Source organism: Pelodiscus sinensis, chromosome 1 (assembly GCF_049634645.1).
Source record: "Pelodiscus sinensis isolate JC-2024 chromosome 1, ASM4963464v1, whole genome shotgun sequence".
Classification (NCBI taxonomy): domain Eukaryota; kingdom Metazoa; phylum Chordata; order Testudines; family Trionychidae; genus Pelodiscus; species Pelodiscus sinensis.
In genome coordinates this window covers 133,385,634-133,412,055 of record NC_134711.1, presented here as the reverse complement: position 1 = coordinate 133,412,055, position 26,422 = coordinate 133,385,634, and the positions used below count along the sequence as shown (strand labels likewise).

At 46.6% G+C, this 26,422-nt stretch overlaps 1 protein-coding gene across 2 annotated transcripts in view; it reads right to left on the bottom strand.

The window, feature by feature from the left end:
- Nucleotides 1-26,422, bottom strand: part of LOC102452987 (alpha-2-macroglobulin-like protein 1) — a 46,552-nt gene that overhangs the window by 12,461 nt on the left and 7,669 nt on the right. The window contains exons 6-27 of one of the 2 annotated variants that reach the window (XM_025183031.2): nucleotides 24,978-25,137; nucleotides 24,006-24,090; nucleotides 22,658-22,772; nucleotides 19,033-19,144; nucleotides 18,131-18,240; nucleotides 17,462-17,629; nucleotides 16,040-16,270; nucleotides 15,385-15,448; nucleotides 14,833-14,978; nucleotides 13,079-13,228; nucleotides 11,718-11,834; nucleotides 10,584-10,722; nucleotides 7,628-7,751; nucleotides 5,820-6,045; nucleotides 5,599-5,725; nucleotides 4,740-4,861; nucleotides 4,081-4,135; nucleotides 2,679-2,762; nucleotides 1,513-1,689; nucleotides 1,238-1,319; nucleotides 639-795; nucleotides 343-417 (exon numbers count right to left, since the gene is read on the bottom strand). In XM_025183031.2, coding sequence (XP_025038816.2) covers nucleotides 343-417; nucleotides 639-795; nucleotides 1,238-1,319; nucleotides 1,513-1,689; nucleotides 2,679-2,762; nucleotides 4,081-4,135; nucleotides 4,740-4,861; nucleotides 5,599-5,725; nucleotides 5,820-6,045; nucleotides 7,628-7,751; nucleotides 10,584-10,722; nucleotides 11,718-11,834; nucleotides 13,079-13,228; nucleotides 14,833-14,978; nucleotides 15,385-15,448; nucleotides 16,040-16,270; nucleotides 17,462-17,629; nucleotides 18,131-18,240; nucleotides 19,033-19,144; nucleotides 22,658-22,772; nucleotides 24,006-24,090; nucleotides 24,978-25,137 — 2,826 coding nt within the window. The remainder of the gene's footprint in view (nucleotides 1-342; nucleotides 418-638; nucleotides 796-1,237; nucleotides 1,320-1,512; nucleotides 1,690-2,678; nucleotides 2,763-4,080; nucleotides 4,136-4,739; nucleotides 4,862-5,598; nucleotides 5,726-5,819; nucleotides 6,046-7,627; nucleotides 7,752-10,583; nucleotides 10,723-11,717; nucleotides 11,835-13,078; nucleotides 13,229-14,832; nucleotides 14,979-15,384; nucleotides 15,449-16,039; nucleotides 16,271-17,461; nucleotides 17,630-18,130; nucleotides 18,241-19,032; nucleotides 19,145-22,657; nucleotides 22,773-24,005; nucleotides 24,091-24,977; nucleotides 25,138-26,422) is intronic. The other variant, XM_025183032.2, reaches the window with a different exon arrangement.

Sequence of the window (26,422 nt, the reverse complement as noted above, 5' to 3'; positions counted from 1 at the left end):
AAGGGCATATGCTGGCATCTGGGACAACCCTCCTACTGCTTTGCCTGGGTACACACGGATGCCCCTGCACGGACTCCTGGTCAGTGCTTTGCCTTGCTGGGACTGGACTGGGCTGTTCGTGTGCTGACAATCACAGGACTCCATCCATATGAGCTTGCTCCCAGTGTAGCTACCCACAGCAGTGCTCTCCCTGCACCCTCCTCTTGAGGCAGTGCGAGCTCCTCCTCCAAGGAGTGCCCTGCCCAGGCCCAGCTCCAGCAAGGCAGACAGGAGAGTGACAGGCTGGCACTGAGCTCTGAGGGCACTGGGTATCCAGAGAGCAGGAGTGGCCCTAATACTCACATTTAGTGACTCCCCTATCTCCAGATGTGCTGCAGTGATGTACGCAGCCAGGGGCACCTCCCCATCCACGCCGCCCTGCAGGAAGTACACACACCCAGAGCTAGGAAAGGGCTACAAGCAGGGTGGGAATCAGTGTCCCCCACTCCATCCCTGTAAAGGTCCCTGAATTCCCTCCCCTGAAGTGAGTCCCACCCACCCCTGCCACCAAGGAAGAGCGAGAGGAAGTGCCAAGGAAGCCCAAGTGAGTCAAGGCCCATGGCTGCTGGGCCTGCAGGCTGCAGTCGCCATGCCATTACCTTCATGGCTGTGTGGAAGAGCTTCCCCACACTCCTGAAACAGCCGCTGGGCAACTGGTAAATCTGCAGCCAGCTCAGTGCATCCCGGATGTTCCTGCCATCTAAGAAGATGTATGGCCTGGCCTGGCCAAAGCACTTGGCCACAAATGCCGTCAGCCTGCGGGAGAGAGCATGGCAGAGAGGGATGAGGAGAAGGAGAGGAGCAGGGAGAGGGAATGAGAAACATGGATAAAAGAGACGGAGAGAGGCAGGAAGTGAAGGAGGTGGAGGAGAGAATGAGGAAAAGGGAGCAAGAGGAGAAGGTCTCTCCTGGGTGACAGCAAAGCTCCACTACCCCAGCAGTTATCGTGCCTGTGTCCAGTCCCATTTCTCTGCCCAGTTGCTACTCTGTACCCCAGCAGTGGCACTATGGCTTTTCTGAGGCACCACGAGCCTATCATGAAGTAGGAGGGGCATGTACAATTCACAGAACGAGACTTAACATCTTTCCCTACAGCTCTGGGAACAGTCCAGAGGGCTCAGTGACAACCCAGTCCCCTAGCTCATAGACTTCAGGGTTCTCAAACAGCAGGAAACAAAAGGGCTACCCCAAAACTTACCAGGTGTTACCTTCCTGGTCTACGGTACCAAACGCGCTATAGGAGCCATCATGGTGTTTATAGAGCAGCTGCCTCTGGTACCCTGGAGAGGTGCAGAAAATTACATGGTCACCCACCCAAGCTGGGGAGAGGGGGTATTCACAGAATGACCACTGTGTGGGGAGAAAGAATATATATATATATATATATATATGGTGGGTGCAGGAGAGGGGCAGGAGGTTACTGGCATGGCAGGTGCCAGGCTGGACGCAGTAGAGCTGGCTCAGGGTACTTGCCGCTGCGCAGGAATCCTGTCGCCCTCTCCCTGATCTCCTCACTCAGCTGCCCTGTCTTTTCCAGATACTGCAGCACGTAGATGATGGGGGCAAACAGCACCATGTTCTGCTCCCCGCAGCCACTGGGCATCTGCACCAGCTGGTCCAGGTTCTGCAGCGCCGTCCCCATGATGTCACCTGCCAGGGAGGACAAAGCAGGAAAAAAAACCTGATGGTGCAACAGGGATAAATCCTGATTGGCCGAGAAGTGGGGAGATTAGTTCTCCTCCTCTTGGAACGTTCCATGACAGCATGGTGATGGCAGCCTGGTCCCCTGGGCTGATGGAGCCCTGTCCTCCTAAAATGTGTTTTGTCCAGTCTGTTAGCATGTTACATTATTTATTGCACTGGGGTTGGACATGCTGTTCTAACCCTGGGGAATCTTCCACTAAACAGCTTTTTTCTTTTTCTTGGGAGATCTCCACTGTTGCCTGGTGTATTTCCACCCGGTGGAATGTTCTATCGCTCGGAAGGTTTATTTTTAGCCCAGCAAGGGGAATGTCCCTTTCAGCTAGAGCATTCTTTTATAAGGAGGGTGTTTTCCCTTCTCTTCTTGGTGGACTAGTCCATTGAAGGGAGGGCTCCCTTCCCAGCATTCAGCACCTGGGCTGGGATCAGCACTCAGCAGCACAGTGTTTTTAATCCAAGCTTTAGCAGAATCTCTCAGGATTGACAAACTGGGTAGAGGAGATGCGGGATCCAGACCCTTCTTCATGTGATTCCCTGGGGCAGCAGTTTCTGTTTCTGGTCACTATTAGAGGCTCCTGCAAGAAAAAATGCCTTTCCCTTGTGAGTAATTTGGTGCATCCAGCCCCAGACAGAACCTGTAAATGCAGCCATGGAAAGGGGAAGAAAATGACCTGGGCTTTGTCAAACACCAGAGGAAGTTTTGGGGGCTCAGGGTTTGGCATTTTCCAGAGCAATACTCAGAAAGGCAGGGTCTGGATCAGTCACCTCAGTCACCCTGCCCATGGCACTTAGAGGGTGAAACCTTCCCCCTCAGGTTCTCCAGTAATCTCCAGGAATTAAAGATTAATCTTTAATTAAAGACTATATCATGTGATGAAACCTCCAGGAACACATGCAGCTACAACTGGCAACCCAGTGTCCAAAGCTGAATTCCTTACCCATGACAGAGATAGTGGCTCTGGCTGAGCCTTCAACCACATTCCGGGGCAGTTCCAGGGACACAGAATCCTGTGCTGGAGTTCCTGGGAGCCAGGTGTCAAACAGGAAGAGAATCTGAAAAAATGGCCTCCAGAATCCTCAGAAAATTCTCCCCTGGAGCCAGTTCTGCTCCCACATCTCAAGTTCCCCTGCACAGAGCTTCCAGGCAGTCCCAGAGGCCTGTCTGTGCTCTCCTTCCTGCCCCTCCATTCCCTAGCCCTGACTTCTCTCTTCCTCCACTTTATTCCCCCCTCCTCCCGGCCTCTATTGTGGGTGCAGGAACCGTCTCCCTTGCAGCCCCCACTGTTCAGAGCAACCGCTCTGTTTCTTTCTGCCTTGGTTACTCTATCACATTTCAAACCTCAGAGGCAAAGGTATGTTTGGTCTATTTACCCAGAACCCTGGATCTCTCTAACTCTACTAATGTCCTCGTCATAAACCATGGGAAACACAGCTGGGAACTGAACTCTGAAATCCCTCCCAGGCCATCCTCCAAAGGCCAATGAAGCTAGAGACTGGATCCATCCAGACACTTATGCTCTATCTAGTTGTCCAAGTGAAGGCACTTTCACCCTTTTATGCTAGCTGCAAGGACATTCATATTGTAGGCTCAGTCCTGCTCTCCTTATGCAGAGGGAGTCCCCATTTGTCTTGCAAACTGGAATGAACTTACATTGCTTGGCCAAGGTGACAAAGCAGCAGACGTTACTGCTGCCTATGACTCTGAGAAGACCTAGGAGTTGGTTAGCTAAGGGCCTCAGAAGGGGTAAATCCGGTGAAAGGGGGAAGTTTGAGTCTGGGTATGAGGAAGCATTTCCTTGCAGTGAACACTTGAGGAGACAATGCCCCCCAAGGAAAGGGGTGACAGCCCCATTACTTCAGTCATGTCTAGCTAGAATTGGACAGGCCCGCCGATGGGCAGGGGGAAGGGGTCAGACTTTCAAAGGGGCCTGGAGCTCCCCAGCTGCCACAGTGGCCAGAGCCCTGAACCCCTTTGAACTGTCACGGGAGCACCAGAGCGCTGCTCCACACGGCTTTGAGGGCTAGGCGGTGGGGGCAGCATCATGATCCAGGCAGTGCTAAGGGCTGACTGCCCTCATCCCCACCACCCCTTCTGGGGACATGGAGCTGGGCCCTCCCACACAACCTTGCCCCAGAGCCCACGGTGGCTGTTGGCCCCACTGGGACTGGATACAAGCCTGAAAAATAAGGAACATTCCTGCACGAGGCCCTGCACAGATAAATGTGATCTTACCTACCTCTTTCAGATAAAACAAAGGCTGCTCCTAAGCCAAGGAGACAGAGTCCCCCCGCCCACCTGCATCTTCTTATTCCCTTTCCCCACCTGAGTAGCCCACCTACCTCCTTCAGGGCAAAGCAGGGAGCTGTGAGCCTTCTCCACAAGAATTCCCTCTGGCTATTGGGGAGGGGACAGCAGCATTGGAGTCAGAGGCGGTGGAAGGAGGAGGGGAGAGACATAGGGTTACAATTAGGCTATGAACCACATGTGTTTTCATGTCAGGCTTATGAGAAACCCTCCCCCGCCCCTGAGATCTGCCTGGTTTCTTGCTCCATGCAGCCCAAAGATCTCCGAACTCCTGACAGGGCTGATTTCCTGGGTGGGGGCATCTGCCACCTTGGGAAGTGGAGCTTACAAGAGGGGATCAGTTGGCAACATCCATTATCCCAGCATCTCAGACAGGACATAGAGGAGTGCACAAGGATCAGTGGGCACAAGGCAAGCCCTGATGCCAGGACATGGGGATATGAGGTTGCCCCCAGAAGAGGGCATAAAGGAATTGAGTTTCACATAAAATAGTGGAAACCTCCTTCAGAAGCAAGTCCTTTGATCCTTACTGTAAGGACCTAGCTGGACCATAACTCAGGCCTGGAGAAGCCACTTAGTCTCCTTTAAATAAGAAGTGGCAATTTAAGAGCCTAAATTTCACCTCACTGCATATGGGGGCTGATTTCCTTCCTATTAGCGATGATAAGGGAGCTAAGTCCAACCCCAAACTGACCTGGACTAGAACAGGTTTGATCAGCGTATCTGTCCGTCCTCTTGTTGGTACAAATGGTACCTTCCCTTCACAGAGATCTTTGGTGTCCAGGGCCTCTGTGCTAAGGGTGATGTTAACCGACCCTGAAAACAAGAAATGACAGATTGTACAGCAGACTATGAAAAACATCCTCTGGTACTGCTATAAATATCACCTTCCAGACAAAATGAATAGAACCAGTCACCTAGGCTATGTCTAGACTGAAGGCTTCTTTCGGAAGAAGCTTTTCTGGAAGAGATCTTCCAGAAAACTTCTTCTGAAAGAGAGTGTCCACACTACAAAAGAGCATCGAAAAAGCCATCTGCTTTTTCCAAAGAGAGCATCCACGCTGAATGGAGGTTCTCTCACATTTCAGCTGTGATTACTATGGAAGGAGTGGCCACTAGGGCACCTGTGCTTTTTCCTCTTTCCTCTTCTTTAGAAAGAACTCCCTTTTCTCCGTCCACACATGCCTTTTTCCGAAAGAGCTCTTTCCTTGTAGAAAGAGGATTACCAATGTCAGGAAAACCCCTTCAGATTTTTTTAAATTTTCTTTTGGAAGAACACGATTGCAGTGTGGACGTAATTGATGTTTTTTCAGAAAAACAGCCATTTTTCTGAAAAAAAAAAACCCTCTGTAGTGTAGCCATACCCCTTAAAATAAAAGGCTCTTTGGCCCATTCTTGATCTTATTAGTGCCCTTGATGTTTGGCAACTGGTGCCCTACAGTTAAAAGGCCACGTACTCCATTTTTCTTATCCAATGCAATCTAACCTGAAGTCCAGTAACACATAATTGTGCCCTCCCTGGCTTTTACACCCTCATCCCCCATTTGCCTCACCTAGTTGTTTAGTTGTGACTCTCCAGTGAAATGTCTTGGCTTCATTGGTGCAGAGGCAGCTGGTGTAGATGCAGCCTTCACATTGCTCCAAGTGGAAGTTTGGGGACTCAGCCAGGGTCACTTTGATCTAGGAGGCAGCAGTGGGTGCAAAGTCCAGGAGATGATGAGGAAGATGCTATCCCCACTTGCTGCCTCCTTACAGAGCCACCCACAGGACTCACCTTGATGCACTGCAGCAGATAATTGTAGACAGTGGCTTTCAGGGTGAAAGTCTCTCCCCGGATCACAGAGTAGGGCAGTGTGGGCTCTACAAAGAAAGGCTTGAAGGCCAGAAGGCTCGTGGTTGGGGCGAGTCCAAAGCCTACCTCAGATGTGCAGAATGTCCCAGCTTTCCACTCAGTAATGGTGTCAGGCACCATGACAGGGACATCCCTGTTTCCAGTGGGACTGAGAGGAAAAACCATGAAGAGATAAAATCCTTTACTAGAAGACACCATCTGGTCATGTCTCTAGAAGGCCCAGAGCCCTTATTCCCAAACAGGGGGTCGACAAAATTGCCAGGCCGCTGGGCAAGGTGGGGTGAGGGGCTGGCTCCACACTCACAGAAGGGGCCTCAGGTGGAAGGGGTAGAGCTGGAGAAGCCACCCGTGTCTTTCCCCCCCTCCCGCCCCAGCCCCACCAGCCTTTAGTGCTGTCTGGAATGTGCCACCTGGGGCTCCAGCAGTGATTTAAAGGGCTCAGAGTTCCAGCTGCTGCTGCTGCCACAGTAGCAACAGCAGGAGCCAGGAGCCCCAGGCCCTTTTGAACTGCCTGGTACCAGGGCAGTTGCCCTCTTGGACCCCACCATCAATGGGCCTATTGCCAAGGCACCCAATCCAATTACTGCAATCAGAATCATCTGAACAATGGAGCCTTTGAAATCTGGACACAAACCCATATCTCAGATTTGTGAGTTGGGCCCATCTCTGTACCTCACTCTTACCATAGACAGAATCTGCAAAGACGCACAATTGAATTGTGTTAGACACATCAGTAAACAATCCCATCCTGCAAAATACTAAATATCCTCAACTTCCATTAAAGTCAATTGTAGATGATCTTTGAAAATCTATGTTCCCCACCCAGCGTTTTAGAGCTCAGAGTTGCACCTCTTTGTTAAAATTTCTCACTGGAAATAAAATGATATTTTGCCACTTTCCAAAAAGGTTCCATTAATAATGATGCCTGGCACATTCCACAGATACTGCCTATAGCTCTAAAAACCCTTTACAAACATTTCACAGATGTGGAAACCGAGGAACAGAGAGGTGAAGTGACTTGCCCAAGGGCAGGGAGAATTAGTGTAAGAGCCAAGCAATAACTTCCACTCTCGTGTGCTAGGAAGCCAGCCAAAATGTGATGGCACATCAGGGGGCTGGCCTGGCCTGCAGAGTCTATGCCAAGTTTACAAGACATAGTAGCAGTGATTCTGCACTGAATGAGGGCAGCTGCGTTAGGGTACGTCTACACTTGCTCCCTAGTTCGAGCGAGGGATGCAAATGTAGGCAACCGAAATTGCTAATGAAGCAGGGATTTAAATATCCTGCGCTTCATTAGCATGATCTTGCCCGCGCGTTATTCCGCTCAACAGCAGATTCGGAAGTGAAAGTGTGCTCCGGGACGTGTTAGTTCGAATCAAACCCCTTGATTAAGGGATTGTCACATGGATGACATCGCAATAGCTATTATGACAATAACACTATGCTTCATCACAGAAGAGAAAATAACCTGCTGATAGATATTTAGATTCAAGTTTTTATGGAAATGGACATTTAACAAAAGAAAAGTGACTGACATTTCAGCCATAAAACCCTATTACCACCAGCCTGGCAGTTAAAGGACCCACAGTATACTCATCTGAAAATCTCCCCTACGTGTGCAACTCAGCACTTTTCTCTACTTTTGTAAATCTCTAAAATATGACCAGATCTTTGGTCATTCAGGATGGTGCAAAGATGATCAAATTGGGCTACCACACTGCGCTACTTACCCGACTGAAAATAAATTCCATATCCAGGTTTCTGGGAAATATTTGCGAACTTGCTTCTCAACTGGAGGTGCAGGTGGTGATATGGTGGTCCCATGTCCAGTTGTGGTGAACCTCTCAGGGAGTGCTGGAGATTAAGAGAGGCTACTTACTCTGGCTATGTCTAGACTACATGGCTCCGTCAACGGAGCCATGTAAAACAGTTTATTCGGCACAGGCAAAGAAGCGGGTATTTAAATAATCTCCACTTCATTAAAATAAAAATGGCCGCCACACTGTGCCGATGATCTGCTGATCTGGCACAGCAGGGCAGTCTAGAGGCACCGCAGTCGACAAAGTAAGCCTTGTCAACCGCTCCAGTAAACCTCGTTTCACGAGGGATCGTTGGCACAGCACGGCGGTGGCCATTTTTATTTTAATGAAGCGGGGACTATTTAAATCCCCGCTTCTTTGCCTATGCCAAATAAACTGTTTTACATGGCTCTGTCAACGGAGCCATGTAGTCTAGACACAGCCTCTGTGTAGCAACTGCACTTATTCAAGATGTGTGTCCTGATGGGGACTCCACTTCAGGCTGTGCACCTTCAGCTGGAGATTTTCATTAGCCTGTGAGTGCGCTCTTCACTATCTTGTGTCCCATACCAAAGCTTTATAGAGCTGCACAGGTAAAACAGCCTCAATTCTTTCACCATCAAAAAGTCTCAAAGAGTAAACTCTAAAGCAGAGGGGCAGGAAGGCTCCTAGTGGAGCACCCACAGGGACACCCATCGCAAAGAACTATATTTATTGCACAGGGTGAGTCATCTCTCCTACTTCTTTGAGTAGTGCTCCAGTAGGTGCTTCTTGCTCAGGTGACCTCTGAGCAGTATCTCCACAGGAAGGAGGGGGCCATATAATGGAATCCAGAGCTAAGAGAGAAATGCTTTTCCATCTGCTGCTTCGGATCTTGAGACAAGTAATCTTAACTTGTTCTTTCCTATTTTAGCCTCAGATCCTACCTCACTATAACTGCAGATCACTATGTTAGATGTTCCATTTCTACTCATCTTTCTGGTGAAAACTCAAACAAAATGGGCCTTTAGTATTCCCAACATTTTCACATTTTGTTGTATTGTTTTTCTCCCCTCATTTTCCCTTCATTCTTATCCTGACCTTAGTTTATCTCTTGTTTCTAATGTAATGTGACTCTTCATGTCTCTAGCCAGTTTAATCTCATTTTATGCCTTAACTTTTATTTTGCTTCTACATGCTTGTGGGTTTTTATATTCATCTGCCATAATTTGATGTAGTTTCCACTTTTTGTAGGATTCTTTTTTGAATTTCAGATGGTTGAAGATCTCCTACTTAAGCCAGGATGATGTTTTGCCATACTTCTTATCTAGTCTATGCAGTGGAATAGTTTACTCTTGTGCTCTTAATAATATGTCTTTGAAAAACTCCCAACTCGCTTGAATTGTGTTCCCCTTAGATTTGCTTTCCATGGGATCTTACCTACAAACTCCCTGAGTTTCCTGGGTCAGCCCCTGCAAAATCCATTATCTTTCCTGCTGTTTTCCTTCCTGCCATTCCTTAAAATCAGAATCATGATCACTTTTACCCAAGCTGACTTCCACTTTCAAATTCTCAACCAGTTCCTCCCTTGTTCTCAGAATCTAAGCTAGAACAGCCCCTTTCCTAGTTGCTTTCTCCACTTCTATGATAAAAAAAATATTTCTAATACATTCTAAGACCTTGTGGGATAATCTGTGCCCAGCTGTATTATTTTACCAACATATGTCTAAGTAGTTCAAGTCCCCCATCGCCACCAAGTCCTGTACTTTGGAAAGTGGGGTCTTTTGGAAACAGACACCCTATGAGAGAGTCAGAGCTCATTGTTCTGGGACTTCTAGAGGTCTCTAGAGATTTTCCCTTCCTGGGAGAATTATGCTTCTGTGATACTTTCAAGGCAGCAGACACACTTGGAGTGGCCATCACAAATTGGGACGGCCTCCCAGAAAGTGAGGCGGCATTTAAACCCCGATGAATCAGGCATGCCCTATTGAGGAAGGCGAGCCTCTTTTAAGAGGAGAGAGGAGAAACAATCCTGAAAGTAACAAACTAAACTGAACTTACTAACTAATAAACTAAACTAAAGACTGGGTATGTCATCTAGCATGCTCAAGGAAGAAACACTAAAGCACCATCTCAGGCTAAGGCTGTTGAGAAGGTACTGAGGGCAGTTTACTTGCTTAGCATTATATAGCTTCACAGCAGGGCACGAGGTAATGAAAGGTGCATGCACGGGTCAAACAAACTCTTTTTTCAAAATCTCAGTTACTATAGGAACTTCAGAACCAAATTCAGAGTACACGAGTCTCCCATTTGGCTCAGGGGTATGTTTACACAGCAGTGTTATTTCAGAATAATTGATGATTCTGAAATAACATAGGCTTGTGTCTACACACAAGCAGTTATTTCAACATAATGTCAAAATAATGTTGAGCTGGAGGACTGCTTACTCCAACTCCTGTAACCCTCATTGTACAAGAAGTAAGGGAAGTCAAGGGAAGAGTGCTTTCAGACTTCACGTTGTGTAGACAGCGCCAAAAGCTGAAATAAGCTATTTCAACTTCAACTATGGAATTGACATAGCTCAAGTCACATAGCTTCTTTTGGCTTTAGCCCTGCTGTGTAGACATGCCCTGATCAGAGATACAAAGTGAGAATGTCAACTGCTCAGATGACAGACTAGTGTCTGCAACAACAGCCAACTTGCTAACATTTCAGCAGGAAGAACTCCTCAGTCACAGGCAGCCCAGAAAGCAACTTCAGTGCAGAGCAATGTTTTGCCTCTGTTTTCCTCCATCATTTGCAATCACAGCATGGACTGCTTACCTTAAGCTCTGTGCTTTCAGTTACAAGACTGAACCCTCTAGTGAGAAGTAAGAGGAAGCAGAAAGGATAGCTAGCAAATGCTCACTTGTGAAAACTGGAGGTACAGTTAGCATGGGGACTGTGCTCTCCAGTACTGTCACTATCATTTGTGTCACAGCCACAGTCGTTACGCACTGTCTTGGCTTCTTGATATGGGCATTGGACATGATTTTCAAGCCCATTTCCTGAAGAGAGAAAGAGAGAAATAAAAGAGAAAATGTGCTGAAAGTTTAGATATCAGAAACCCATCTTTCCCTTTCTTTCTCTCATCTGCCCTTTGTCCCTTAGGCTGTTCATCTCTCTTATAAAGCAGGGACCCAGTTCCCTCTCAGCTACACATAAGTCCTTCACTTTGATTTAAGTCAGAATTACTCATATCTCACAGCAGTGAGACAATGGATCCCCCTTGCATTGATTTATCAGGCCTGACTCAAAGGCTACACATCTACACTGCAGCGCTATTTCAGGATACTGCCAGTATCCCAAAATAGCTATTCTGCATCTTTGAAACAAGCCCATTATTTCAAAATATAACAGGTTCGCTATTCTGACGTCCCTATAAACCTGATTCCGTGAAGATTAAGGGACATTGCAGAATAGCCATTTATTTTGAAATTTGGCGCTATGTAGACAGCACTAAATTATGAAATAAGCTATTTCAAAATAGACTCGAAATAAGCTACAGAATTTACATAGCTCAAACTGCATAGCTTATTTCAAGCTAAGGCGACAGTGTAGACACACCCAAACAGTGCAAGTTTCTTCTCCTTCAAAGTCTATTGGGCCTATGGGGAAACGGCAATACTCCTGTTGAACATCCTCCATGTATATCTCTTATAAGTGAGTATCTCAATGCACACCTGGCTGGTTCCTATTAGCCACTAGTGTCAGATGCCTTAACCAAACTGCCCAGTGAGGCATCAGTATTGATCCGGCTATCTAGCTGTAGGCATTCTAAACCACTCAGCCATAGAGCATGAAGACCTAACATACGACTCTTTCCTACTAACCGATAATGTCTGAAGCCCTGAATCATTCCACCAATGTGCACTAAATATTTTGCTATTGGTCACTAATATCAGGTAACTCATCCAGCCAATCAGTGAAATACCAATGATTACTAGAGTTGTTTCCTAATAAGCTGTAACCTAGCCAGTGAGGAAGAATCCAAGATCATTACTTTGAACACCATAAAAACATCAGGCTGGAGAGGTTCTGGAGACCAGCATAAGAAGTCATCTTCAGACACTTGATGAGGGTATCCACCACGAAAAATATGTGGGAATAGCCCATAGATCTGGGAAAAACAAGAAAGAGAAAAAAAATACTAGTCAGTGCAAACATGAACCAACGTACACCTTTCCTACGACATCAAAGATTGATCTGAATGGTTGTCCCATGCTACTGTGTAGGGAAAGCTTAGACCCAGCATATGGGGTAGACTCTCAGAACAGACTCTCAATCAGTCTTCTACATTTCTCCTATTTTCTTCTTGGAGAGGCAGTGGGGTCATGTGCAGTGAGCATGAGGCAGGAGACAAGAACTTACCCTGGATTTACCACTGTGTGCTGATCATGAATCATAGAACCATAGAGCTGGAAGAGACCTTAGAAGGTCATCAAGTCCAGCCCCCTGCTCTAGGCAGGACCAATCCCAACTAAATGAACCCAGCTAGGGCTTTCTCAAGCTGAGACTTAAAAACCTTTAGGGTTGGAGATTCCACCCCCTCCCTAGGTAACCCATTCCAGTGCTTCACCACCCTCCTAGTGAAATAGTTTTTCCTAATATCCAACCTAGACCTCCCCCACTGCAATTTGAGACCATTGCTCCTTGTTCTGCCATCTGTCACTACTGAAAACAGCCTTTCTCCATCCTCTTTGGAACCTCCCTTCAGGAAGTTGAAGGCTGCTATCAAAACCCCCCTCACTCTTCTCTTCTGCAGACTAAACAAACCCAAATCCTTCAGTCTCTCCTCATAGGTCATACACTCCAGCCCCCTAATCATTTTGGTCACTCTCCGGTGGATGCGTTCACATCTTTTCTATAGTGGGGGCCCCAGAACTGGACACAATACTCCAGATATGGCCTCACCAGAACTGAATAAAGGGGAGTAATCACTTCTCTGGATCTGCTGGCAATGCTCCTCCTAATGCAACCTAATATGCCATTCGCCTTCATGATGTTTGTTTACCAAAGAATTCTACTACATGGCTAGTGATCATATACTCATCAAAAGGGGTGCATTAAGACTGCCAATGGAATATCCAAGCAGGCCACAGTAAGAGCCTAGCAAAGGCTAGATCAAGGCAGTTCTCTGTCTGTCCCTCTGGCATTCACCATAACAGGGATGATGACTGTGTGATAGTGAGAAAGTCACTTTCCTGCCTGAGACTCATTTTCCCCATCTGTGCAGTAGGGCTAATGCTACTGTCTCCCATGGAACCCTCAGAGCTCCTTGGAAGGACACACTGCAGAGATACAATCTATTCTTATTCTCGCCCATGCTCTTCCTTTCACACAGAGCGTAGTGGAGTCATTTACCAGGGAGTTGCTCAGCTGTCTTTCTGGCCTCATCAATAGGACACTCTGATCCACAGCTCGGACAGCGCACATGGATCTGGGAGCAGCCTGGATCCGGAGACTGACCTCAGATCCAGGGAGGGCCTCATCCTCTGAGAACTCTACCTTCACCTTGATGGGCACAAGGGAAAAGAACATGAGATGGGAGGGGAGAAAAGCAGGGAGAGAATTCCCTCTGCTGATCATCCTGCAGGTTGCTACAACAGAGAAGAGCCCCACATAGTCCAGGTGAAGGTAATCCCTAAGGGTTCACCTCAGGCAGAGCCAATTGCTTCAGGAGAGAATGAGGCAGCTATGGGAGCAGATGGCCCATGACTGGGGTTCTGAAGAGAAGGACAACTGAGGAATAAGGACAATTGAGGGTAGGAGCTGTAGCTTGGATAGATATCACTGCATGCCATGAATATTATTAGAGACACTTAACCAGAAGAACCAACAGCACAAACTGCTGAGAGTCCATCATTGCAGTGCTCTTCTCTCCACACCAGCTCTCCTCTGAATGCCAGGTCAAACTGAAAAGACTCAGTTGTCCTCTTTAAAGCCTCCATGGGACTGGCTTATGTTTCCTAAAGCAGTGGCTCTCAAGAGTTTCAGACTGCTGTATCCTGTCAGGAGTCTGATTTGTCTTGCATACCCCAAATTTCCTCTCACCTAACGACTTATTTACAAAATCAGAAGTGTCACAGCCCACTACTACTGAAAATACATTTGTACAATATTCTTATACATGAAATCAATTGCAATATAACTGTTGTGCTTGCATTTCAGTGTATATTATACTGAGCATTATAAACAAATCTGTATGACATTTTAGTGTGTACTGACTTCGCTGATGCTTTTCTGTAACCTGTTGTAAAGCTAGGCAAATATCTAGGGGCATGTCTACACAGCAGGCAAAAACTGAATTAAGTCATGCAACTTCAGTTACGTCAATTGCACAACTGAAGTTGAAATAGCTTAATTCAGCTTCTGGAACTGTCTATGCAGCAGAAAGTTGAAGGAAGAACACTCTTCCTTCGACTTCCCTTGCTCCTCATGAAACGAGGATTACAGGAGTCAGAGTAAGAAGTCCTCTAGCTCGACATGATTTCAAAATAAAGGCTTGCTGTGTAAATGAGCTCTTTGTTATTTCAGAATAACATCAGTTATTTGGAAATAATACTGCTGTGTAGACGTACCCTAGATGAGTTGATGTGCCTCCTGGAAAAAAAATACTAGTCAGTGCAAACATGAACCAACATATACCTTTCCTACCACACCAAAGATCTGTCTCAATGGTTGTCCCTACTGAGAACCCCCAGGTTGAGAAGCACTATCCTAAGGCACTTGCTCACCCTATCTGATCATAGCTCCCTGTGACAGCTAGGCTCCTGTCGAACAATGGAGCTGTCAGTCCTCAAGAGTGAGATGTGTGTGCACAAGAAAAGGGCTTTCAGCTTGTGGTTAAGTATCTTGATGCCAAACGACATTAGAATGGTCCCAGATCTCAGGCCTTTCCAAACAGAGGGTCTTCAGTGACCCTTCCTCTACGAGCCTCAACAAATCCACACACTAACACAGGTCCCTACATTCCCAGTGAATCTCTATTTCAGCCATTGAGTTACACATGGCCACTCACATGTAACTACTCCTCCCCCCCCCCCCCATAACTTTGTGGCATTCCTTCCCAGACACATATCCCCATGAACCCACAGCCCCTCAGCCATGAGTCCTACCTCATTTTTGAAGCACATGGAGACCCTGAAAGGGGCACTATCAGCTATGATTCCTCCAGTGGGGAAGATGACATAAACTACAATGGTAGGAGCGGGGGCATAGTCAGAGGTGAAGACCAGAGGGATGAAGAAGGTGCCCGTAATCACTGGATGGGGGAGGGTAGAGGGGAGAAAGAGAGAGGAAAAGGTGGTTATGTTTCCATCACCAAATGTACCAAGATCTTCCCTTTTGCCATCACTCTTCCTCTGCCATTTTGTTTCCTTTCTCCCTGTCTCTGCCTCATGGAACTGGGTCACATAGAACCAAGGAGAGTCCAGACAGACTCATGGAACAATCAGTCTCCCCATGGGCTCCTCAAGCTCTGACATGCCATTATAGATCTCTCTGTCTCTAACCATCACCTGCAGGGGCTAGAGTATCAGCTCATTGGGTGTTAGCAGATAGCAGTGAAATGCCCAGTTTTACCCTACATGGCTACATCATGGAGCAGAGCTTGTGGGGACACAGCAGAGCACAGAATGATCACTGTGTGAAGAGATGCCTGCACTTACTCTTAGAAGATCCAACCAAGAAAGTCTTCTGACCTGAAAGGACAATCCCCACTTTCCCCATGACCTGAGGGAGATGAGAGAAAAAGACATGAGAGAAGGGCCAGGAAATGCCAGAAATACAGTGTGTAGCATGACAATATCACACAGACCAGGGTTCCCATGTATGGCACCGCGGCGAATGGAGAGCAGGTGGCTCGGGGAGCTACAGCGACTGGGATATGGAATCTTTTTCCGGTCAGGCACCAGGTCTGAGCCAGTGCGGTATGAGTTGTGAGCAAATGTCCCACCATTTTGATAGCTACTTGATGGACTCTGTGAAATTATTTAAGTGGCCCTGTTCATAATGGCAGTCGCCACATTGAATAAAGAGAAACAATAAATAAATGGCCACTGCACAAGACGTCTCATTGGGGGGTGTGCGTGTGTGTGTGTGTGTGTGTGTGTGAGAGAGAGAGAGAGAGAGAGAGAGAGAGAGAGAGAGAGAGAGGTGTGTGTGAGAGAGAGATTGATCGTGTGTGTGAGACTCTCTCTCTCTCTCTCTCTCTCCCCCGCCCCCCATCCCCCGGCCATACAGGGCTTGAGTCTGTTAGGGTTCCTTATCCAGCATCTTTATCCAGCATCACTACCACCCCCTTGCATTTCCCTAGCAACTCACATAGTAAGAAAAATCCACACTCTTGTGACCATAACTCAGGTCTTTCTGGTAAATTCTGAAGTCCACCTGCACCCTTTCATTTTTGCCACAGGGCAGCATTTCTGGCACACGTACGATCCTGAGGAAGCTCTTGGCAGTGGTGTATAATGGCTGTATGAAGTAGTAGGCATTCTGGTAGTACACATTGACTGTCAGTGGCATGTATTCTGGGTCCTCAAGCAGGAATCTCCCCTGTCAGAAAATTAACAATGTGCTTTCTGGCTGAGTACAGGGGACCAACAGCCACTGTAGACTACAGGGCGAGGTGGGGGGGCACTCTGCCCCCGGAAGGAGCAGGGCTTAGACGACCCAGACTGCAGTGTAGCTCTCCTTCTCAGTCCTCAGAGCTGCACAGAGCAGCGGAGCAGCGCTCCGGAGCTCCCAAAGCAATTCAAGGGATCCCAGGGTTCCATTGTTGCAGTAGTGGCAATGGGAACAGGGAGCTCCTGGGCTCTTTGAATCTCTGAGCCCCAGGGCTATTGCCCCCTTTGCTCCCGCCCCCTATCAGTGGGCCTGGCTGAGTACATCAGATGAGAGAAATTCTGGGATTGGTGGGAGTCAAGATTGTGGATATGATTTAGAGATCCTAGGCTAAATTCATTCCTGGAGTGAATCTACTGGCTTGAAAGGCATTACTCTACCTACTAACCGGCTTCCTAGGGAAGCTCATGATTGGAACAGTAGCAGGTCAGGATCGGGAGGTGCCAGCAGTTATGGGAGGAGTCAAGGACAACATAACAAGGATCCACAGTTTGGGAATAATGTACATGTGGGCTGTGTCTACATTGGCCCCTATTCCGTAATAGGGATGCAAATGTAGCACTTTGGAATAGGCAAATCCGCGGGGGATTTAAATATCCCCCGCGGCATTTGCATTAACATGGCTGCCACTTTTTTCCGGCTTGTAGATAAGCCGGAGAAAAGCGCCAGTCTGGACGCGATCCTCCGGAAAATAAGCTCTTTTCCGGAGGATCTCGTATTCCTACTTGAAAGGAATAAGGAATAAGAGATCCTCCGGAAAAGAGCTTATTTTCCGGAGGATCGCGTCCAGACTGGCGCTTTTCTCCGGCTTATCTACAAGCCGGAAAAAAGCGGCAGCCATGTTAATGCAAATGCCATGGGGGATATTTAAATCCCCCGTGGATTTGCCTATTCCAAAGTGCTACATTTGCATCCCTATTACGGAATAGGGGCCAATGTAGACACAGCCCAGGAGATGTTTGTTGGGAAGCCAAGAACTGGAATATCTAGGGGTAATATAAGTCCAAAGTATGGTTCCTCTTTAGAACTGGGCAGGGGAGACATCTGCAGAGCAATAAACTGGTTCTGGAAAGCTGTATAATTTCCATTGTTAGAAATCATGAGGAGACAGCTCTCACTCACCTCCAAAGAGACGGAGGAACCATTCCAAGCATTCGTGTTTAGCTCAAAGGAAGCTCTCCCAGAGTCATCTGTGACATATGTCTGATTAAACTGCTGCCTGCTGTAGCTTACTATAAGGTAAACTGGTGTGTCACTCAGTGCATTGCCTTGGTGATCGACAACTTTAATCTGGGAATCACATGGGGGAGAGGAACACAAATTAATGGCATGGACACATGGACTCTCCAACTCCTTCTCACCTGAATTGCTGTATCTTATGGGCAGAGAGAACACCCCAATTGCCATCAACATTGCCAGCATTGTTAGAGTCATCATCTCCTTTATTGCTGTGTGAAGAGACAGCACACAGACTCACACTTGGGAACTTGGCCTATGTAATTCCAAACTTTCAAATGTTTGAATTTTCTGTGAGTTCTAACCCTGAACTCTGGATTCCCTGTATTTTTAGTCCTTGGGGCTTTTTAGCAACTAATATTGTTGTACAGAGTTTGCGCTTTTTATTCTAATGTCACAGACTTGTGCCTCAGTTTTCACCCCACCTCAACCAAATGTTGGGAATAATTTGGTCTCTATGGCATTCCAGAGCTTTTGTTCAGGACAGAGCAGTGTGAGGAGACATAGCTGGGAACACATTATTTCTGCTGTTTTCGCTGGACAGACAAGAATTACCTTTCCACCGTAGATCTCTCCAGTGTAGTAATAAGGGTTAACCTCCTCAAATGTGACTGTCCCAGCTGTCCGGGAGATGAAGAAGCTGCGGGAGGCATTGACCTGCACCTCTGAGTGAAAGGGAGAGGGGAAGAGATAGGAGGGAGGGAGGGAGACAGGGAACCAAGAACCATCTGTAGGGCAATTCCACTAGAACAGCGTTGGAGATCCCTTTTTGGGCCAGGGGCCATTAACCCACAGAAAAATCACTCAGGGGCCACACACAAGTGAGAAAACAAACCCTCACTGATGTGGCCCTGACTGAGAAGCAGAAAGACACTCCCCACATTTCCCTCTCACACCAGAGCCTAGGGGGCCCAGCCTAGTGGATTTTGTGTGCTCTAGCCCTGCAGTGGAGAAGCAGTGGGCAGGGGAGGGAGAGTTGGACCCAGGGGCTGGAACCAGTCAAACTGGGAGCTTCATGCAACCTCTGGGCCTGAGGTTCCCCACCCCTGCACTAGAGTGTAGGCCCTCTGGCAACACAAACGTGTAGTAGGCTGCAGATACTTTATACCCTCAGGGAGATGGTGATCTCGGGAACCTGGCTATTTGGTCTCTTCTTCCCAACTACGAATGGCTATGAGAGAGCTGCTGGTGATGCACTATGAGACCAGAGCACATCACCGCTTTGGACCCACAAAGCAATATGCTTTATGGGCTTATAGTTCCAATGCCTACCCAGTGAGACAGGCCCACAGGACCCCCATGGGCTCAAAGAAAGGCCAGTCCCAGAGCTTCCTGTGAGCCTGTATGTCAGTGCTCTCAATGGATTAAGAACAGGGCTCTTTGATGTTCCTGATAATACTAGTGCATTTTTATTCAGGTGACTTTCTTACTCCTTTCAGAGGCAACTCTGAAGTTACCTGTGCCATCCTCTACCAGAGTGGCCACTGCATCGATGTTGTTGCGGTAATCAGAGATCTGGTTAAAGGCAGAAAGATTCACAGACGTGGAGAAACAACCCATCTTATCAGTCTGAAAAAGAGAGAGAGAGAGAGAGAGAACAGAATGATTGGCGCTGGGACAGTGCAGCCCTGCAGGAGAGACGGAGCTACCTCTGGTCAAACAGAACCCCTGCTCCTAGGGAGCTCAGCCCACTTGCTGCTGCAAGGCACGTTAAGGGAGTGTCTACACTGTGGCTGGGACAATGCTTCCAAGCATGGGGACACAGAGGTACCAGCTCTGCTCAAGCTAGCATGGTAACCACGGCAGCATGGCTGCAGCCCCACTGCTCTTTTTAGGGCACTACAACACAGAACTAGCAAGTGTCTGTTATCCAAGCTGGGAAGCACCTTCCCAGAGTCTGTGGAGACTAAAACTTGGTTGTTGTAGGCACATGGGGCTGAGTCTTTGGCTCCTGTCTGCACTGCCACACCACAAGACATGGGGCCATCAGCATCTGGATCTCAGCACCAAAGAGAGAGAGAAGTGGTTGGCCGGCTGGCAATTTTGGAGTAGAAAGGGAGGTCAGTGCAGAGGTTGTCCTTTTTGTGATGAAAAGGCTACTCTGTTGCCCACTTAAAGGGCTTTCTCATGTTAATATGTTTTACTTTAAAACTGGAATGATTCACTGGGAAACACTGCATAAAACTGCCTGGGCTAGAAAAGAGAATAGGCAAGGGATGAAATATCAAATAAGGGACAACTGCCAAAATGATTAACAATAGAGTCAATGGCAGCAAGTTTCGGGACCATGGAACAAAAAGAGGTTTTAGGCAAGGGTGACATCAATCACAAATAAGTAGGGCTGGCAATGAATCAGTTAGCTTACACAGTTAATTAAAACATTTAATCATGATTTCAAAAGTTAATTGGAATTAATTGCAGTAAAACGGCAGTTATACAATAAGGCTACATCTACACTGCCCAGTCTTGCGCAAGAACATATGCAAATGAGGTGCGGCGATGAATATCGCCATGCTTCATTTGCATACTTAATGAGCCACCATTTTTGTGCAATGGGCTTTTGCGCAAGAAGGAGCTGTCTACACTGCTCCTTCTTGTGCAAAAACCCCTTCTTGTGCAACAGCCTTCCTGCCACTTATTTTCGGAGAGAGAGAGAGAGAGAGAGAGAACACAAGATGATTGGCGCTGGGACAATACAGCCCATCAGGGTTCTGTAGGTGACTCACGAGACATTTTGTTACAATTGCTCACAAGTAGGATTGCCAGATTCTGCTGATTTCCATCCATGTCATTTTTTCCTACTGGTATTACTGAAGTGACAGCACAAAGAAAGGGCATGTGCAGTGAGATGTATGCTGATTGCACACTGCATTGACTGTGAGAACCATGTGCTCCCTCTGCATCCAGTCTATGTGCTGCTGTGGTTCAGCTGGCACAGCCCTCAAATTCTAGGTGTGCAAACGCAGTTAGCAAAGCTATCATATCCCAGAAGACAATCTTGAAGCCCACTGAGATGAAGAAGGGCCACTCGTGTAATCCACTCACTACCTTAGCTTGCACATTACTGCTTATATATTTATTTGTATTAAGAATATTTGCACTGTTAAAATGATAAACAAAAGAAATAATAATGTTCAGTTCATCTCATAAAAGTATTGTCGTGCAATTTCTTTATCATGAAGGTGAAATTTAGCAATGTAGATTTTTTTGTTATATAATTGCACTCAAAAACAAATCAGTGTAAAACTTAGAATCCACAAGTCTACTCAATCCTACTTTTGTTCAGCCAATTGCTAAGGCAAACAAGTTTGGTTACATTTATGCGAAATAATATTGTGCTGTTCTTCTTTACAATGTCACTGAAAAGTGAGAACAGGCATTTGCATGGCATTTTTGTAGCTGGCCTTGCAAGGTATTTATGTGCCAGATATGCTAAACTTTCATATGCTACTTCTTGTTTTTGCCACCATTTCAGAGGACATGCTTCCATGCTGAGGACACTCATAAAATATGCTAATTATGTTTGTGAATGAATTTCTTGGGGGAGAATTGTATGTCTCCTGCTCTTTACTCTCATTCTGCCATATTTTCCATGTTATAGCAGTCTCAGGTGATGACCCAGCTATGTTGTTTATTTTAAGAACACGTTCATGGGGGTTTTGAAAAAACACAAATCATAGACTCCGAGGGCTGGAAGAGACCCCAGGAGGTCATTGATTCCAGCCTCCTGCCCAATACAGGGCCAATGCCAACTAAATCATCCCAGCCAGGGCTTTGTCAAACTGGGACTTAAAAACCTCTAGGGATGGAGATTACACCACCTCGCTAGGCAACCCATTCCAGTGCTTCACCACCCTCCTATGCTTTTCCGGAAAAGGGATGCAGATTAGACACATCGGAATAGCAAAATCCGTGGGGGATTTAAGTACTTGAAAGTACTTGATTCAAGTACTTGAAAGTAGGAATAAGAGATCCTCCGGAAAAGGGCTTATTTTCCGGAGAATCACATCTAGACTGGCGCTTTTCTGCGGCTTATCCCCAAGCCGGAAAAAAGTGGCAGCCATGTAAATGCAAATGCCGTGGGGGATATTTAAATCCCCCGCGGATTTTGCTATTCCGATGTGTCTAATCTGCATCCCTTTTCCGGAAAAGGGATGCAGTGTAGACTCAGCCCTAGTGAAATAGCTCTTCCTAATATCCAACCTAGACTTCCCCCACTGTAACTTGAACAAAGAAGGTACCAATCTGAGGTTTCTAAAAACAGCTACAGCATTCAACCTAATGTTTAGGAATCTGAAAGGCCTTCCAGAATCTGAGTGGGGCAAAGTGTGGAACATGCTTTCAAAAGTCTTAAAAGAGCAACACTCTGAAACTACAGAACCCAAACCACCAAAGAAAGAGAATCAACCTTCTACTGGTGGCATTTAACACAGATAATGAAATTGAACATGTGTCAGCCTGCACTACTTTGGATTGTTACCAAATACAACCTGTCATCAGTATGGATGCATACCCTGGGGGGACATACGTGTCATGTGAATGCCTGTTTTCACTTTCAGGTGACATTGTAAATAAGAAGTGGGCAGCATTATCTCCCTACTGCAAATGTAAACAAATGAACAAGAAGTAGGACTGAGTAGACTTGAAGGCAACAAGTTTTACACTGTTTTATTTTTGAATGCAGCTCTTTTGTTTCTACATTTATAAATCACACTTTCATGACAAAGCAATTGCACTACAGTACTTGTATAAAGTGAATTGAAAAACACTACTTCTTTTATTTCTGTTTACAGCATTTCTTTTTACAGTGTATTTGTAATAAAAAATGGTACACTTTGAATTCTAGGTTGTAATTGAAATCAATATTGAAAATGTAGAAAACACCCACAAATATTTATATAAATGGTATTCTATTATTTTCTAAAGCACAATTAATCATGTAATTTAAAAATCATGACTAATCATGCAATTATCACTTAACAGCCCTAAAAACACATCTTGCATTGTATCCCTTTTCCCTTAGCCCACCTATGCTGGGCAGGATTTTCACTCTGTGGGGCTCAGCCCTTGCTACTGGCTCACCTGGTTGTTGTAATCTTGACAGAGAGGAGGTCGCTGGGCACTGTGGAAATACCACCAAGTCTTCTGGCACAGGCTCACCTGTATTTTCCCCTGCACGCCTTTCCCATAGATGTATCTGTGTGAGAAAGTGCCGGGGAGGGAACATGGAAAGGGACACATGCACACATTCACATACACACACAGAACAGGAGAATCTCTCTGGGTGGGTGTCCTTTAGTGTATCACCACATCTGATTCATTTCATAGAGATCCACAATGTCTGAAGTGTATCAATGTGGATGCAGCTGTACAAGCAATGAGAACCATGCTCTTGTCCAGTCTCAGGCATTAAGCAGGGCTGGCCTGGTCAGTATTTAGATGGAAGACCTCCAAGCAAAACCTAGGGCCTGCCGATTTCATTTTCTCAGAATATTCCCTCTGTGTCAATGCCCCAGAATTTCTCTATCTGCGTAAGCTTGTACCCTGCATCCATCACTAAGGTGTCTGAATGCATAATTCTAGGGATTCCTGTGCCGCAAGGAGTGAAGTGCTGTGAGAATTCAGCAGAGATACTCTGCTCTTTGGGCCTGTATCCAATTCCTGAGCCTCAAGAGATACTAGAGGCAAAATACTGCAGAGGATGGTGAGACCGGTTCAATGAAGGGCTCCTCTTCATCAAGATGTAATCCACATATTCTAGCCAAATTCCATCTGGCGTCATCTCATTCTGCCTCCCTAGAATATCCCCTCCTCCAGTGTCATCTGGTGGAATGGCTCTTCCTTTTCCCTTGCATTATCTTTTTTGCTAGGGCTTTTGTCTTCATTACACGGTGGATCAACACTGCAGCAATCAATCCCCCAAAGGTTGATTTATTATGTCTGCTTAGATATGATCAATCAATCTCTGAGCACTCTCCCATTGACTCCGGTACTTCCCCAGGAGGATAAGAGTAGCCAGGGGCAATGAGAGCACAGCCCCCACTGACCTTACTGCATGAAAGACACGATTGTAAGTATGTTGGTTTCAGCTATGCTATTTGCTGCAGTTGCATAGCTTAGATCAACAGGGAAGGGAGCATAGTGTAGACTGTGCTCCACCCCAAACATGGCTGCATTTCAGTGAGTATGTGAGCCCTGCATATACATTTTGTCAAGAGCTCTGAGATCCTTTAGCGTGAAAGGAGATAGAGCAATGGGAGACACTAATTAGTATAATTTTGCTATATTAATACCAGGAATGAATTTGACCAAATATAACTGAGTCATAGTAAAACATATCCCTTTGGGGTGCCTCTCATAGATGGGGAGGGGTACTCATTCTGGGCTGGAGTTTATTAGCAGCTCCCTCACCCCAAATCAGTTACCTCACCTGCCACATACGCGGAGTGGAAAGGTTTTATCCAAAGCATAAATCTGAGTCGGCCCCTCAAAAAACACTTCAAATTTAGGCAGCACTAGAAGAAAAGAACCAGAGAGAATGGAGGGAAAAGTCATGATCTGGTGAGGAACAGGCCATCAAGAGAATGCTCAGAGGGCTGGACCATGGCAGAGTTGGGGGTTGCATTTTTTTCTTTTATGAAATGTAGGTATAGTTCCACCCCAGGCTGATTCTCCGTATTGGTGCTGGATCTGTGGCTCTTTCAGACCCCAATTAAAAATGAGCTGTCTGTTAATTTCCCTTGTCTTATGACAGCTTTTTGCAATGAGAGGAGACGGAAAGAGGCTGCCATAGCTATCAATGTGCTCTTCTTATACCTCTATAAAGAGATCAGGCAGAAAATATTGAATTGTGAACTCTTTCACCAGCAGTTTTTAGAAAGCCACCTTGAATATTTCAAATAGAAAGGCGGGGTAAAAATATTTAATTAATTAATTAAATAAATTTAAATAAATAATAAAGGGATTATACAAATTCAGCTTTGCCCCTGGAAGTAAACAATGCACTCACATGATTTGGGAACATATATTCCACTGAAAGTCCCTTGGCACTTGGGCTCTTTTGAAGATCACCCCCTATTATCCTTGGTAGAGTCAGCTTTGTGGGATTAGCCAGATGTGACAAAAAGATCCAGTGTTGCTATTGTCCAGTCATAGCCTCTACAATCTGTACCTCACCAAACTGGTATGTACACATAGATCTCTTTGTCCACACTGAGCCAGAAGGTCACAGAATCATCTCCTTCCTTAGCAATATCCAGGGACTCCTTCTCCGATCAGACCAGATTTGATGCCCTTGCTTTTCAGATTTCTCATACCAAGATATAGTTCCTCTCCCCACATGTGATTTGCTCCCCAGACAGAATTCCCCCTGCCTTATAGCTGTCTTTCTCCACAGTCATACCATACTCCTCCACCGAAAAGCTGCTGTGTGCTTTCTCGTTGGCCACACTGATGATGTACGTCCCGAGTGGGGGCTCAGCAGCTAACTGGAAATATAGATCTGCAATGCCTTCCTGTGGAGTCACATCCAGCCACTGGCCTATCCGGTTATTATTAGGGTCCTGCACCCACAACAGAGAGGCATAATTAATTGCTTCAGCATCTAAATGATCCAGAATCCATACCATCTCGCTATTTCAAGGGTTCTAGATCGTATTATCTAACAGGTTCTTGTGACAGATGCAGTCACAGGAGACCCCTTGGCAGTACTTCCCAGGGTGCTGACAAAGCCACTGACACTTGCCTGCCTGCTCTCTGGGGCTTCTCACCACCCTGTCCTGCTGGGCCAGCTCCCTGGTCTGCCCCGGCCAAGGCACTGACTTGAGATCACTGACCCGCATCCAGGAGCAGGACAGACACTGAAACTCTTCAGGCCCAATGAAAATGCAGTTTGGGGCCCAGCTTCTTGGATACCACTCCCAAAATGGGATCACAACCCCAAAGGAATTATTTAGGTAAGCTTCCTTCACAATGAAAGGGGGAACAATTACTCTGGGCTTGATAATACAATCACTTTTATTTACTAAGTCCAAGCAGTAGGATTTAAGTGGTTGCAAGCAGGAGTGGCCCGAGGCCGGCTGCGGCAGCTGGCACCCCAGGCAGAGCGTGCAATCGGCGCCCCCGCCTACAGGGCCATCAATGGACTGACGTCATCGGCGGGCACCCCGGGTGGCGGTGCCCTAGGCGGCAGCTGAATCTGCCTATAGCCACAGGCCGCCTCTGGTCGTAAGTGAGAACAGGCAGAGCAAAGTAGATTATGAATTCAAAATAACAGAAAATGCGTAACTAATTCTAACACTGAAACCTTAGTACAAACTTATTACAAACTCATCCTAAACCTGTTCTTGTTCCAGCTAAACCTTCAAACCAGGGAAGTGTCCTTTTCCCTAGGGTCTTTAGTTAACCCCCTGGGTGTGCCATGCCAGGCAAAGACAAAGAAACTCCTAGCTTCCTATGTTTTATACATACCACTTTTCCATGGACAATTACTTGGTCCGTCCCTACCAGTTGGGGTGGATATATGACTTCCTAAGATCAACCACTGCTAAGACTTAAAGGACAAAAGCAGATATTTACAGTTGTCATCTGGACATTTACGGTACATCTAGACTACATGGCTCCATCGACGGAGCCATGTAGATTAGTGTACTTGAAAAAGGGAAATGAAGTGGTGATTTAAATAATCGCCGCTTCGTTTACATCAAAATGGCTGCCGCACTGTGCCGATCAGCTGTTTGGCAGCACAGCGTGGTAATCTGGATGCTCCGCAGTCGACAAGGGAAGCCCTTGTCGACCGCCCCGGTAAACCTCATTCCATGACAAGGGCTTCCCTTGTCGACCGCAGAG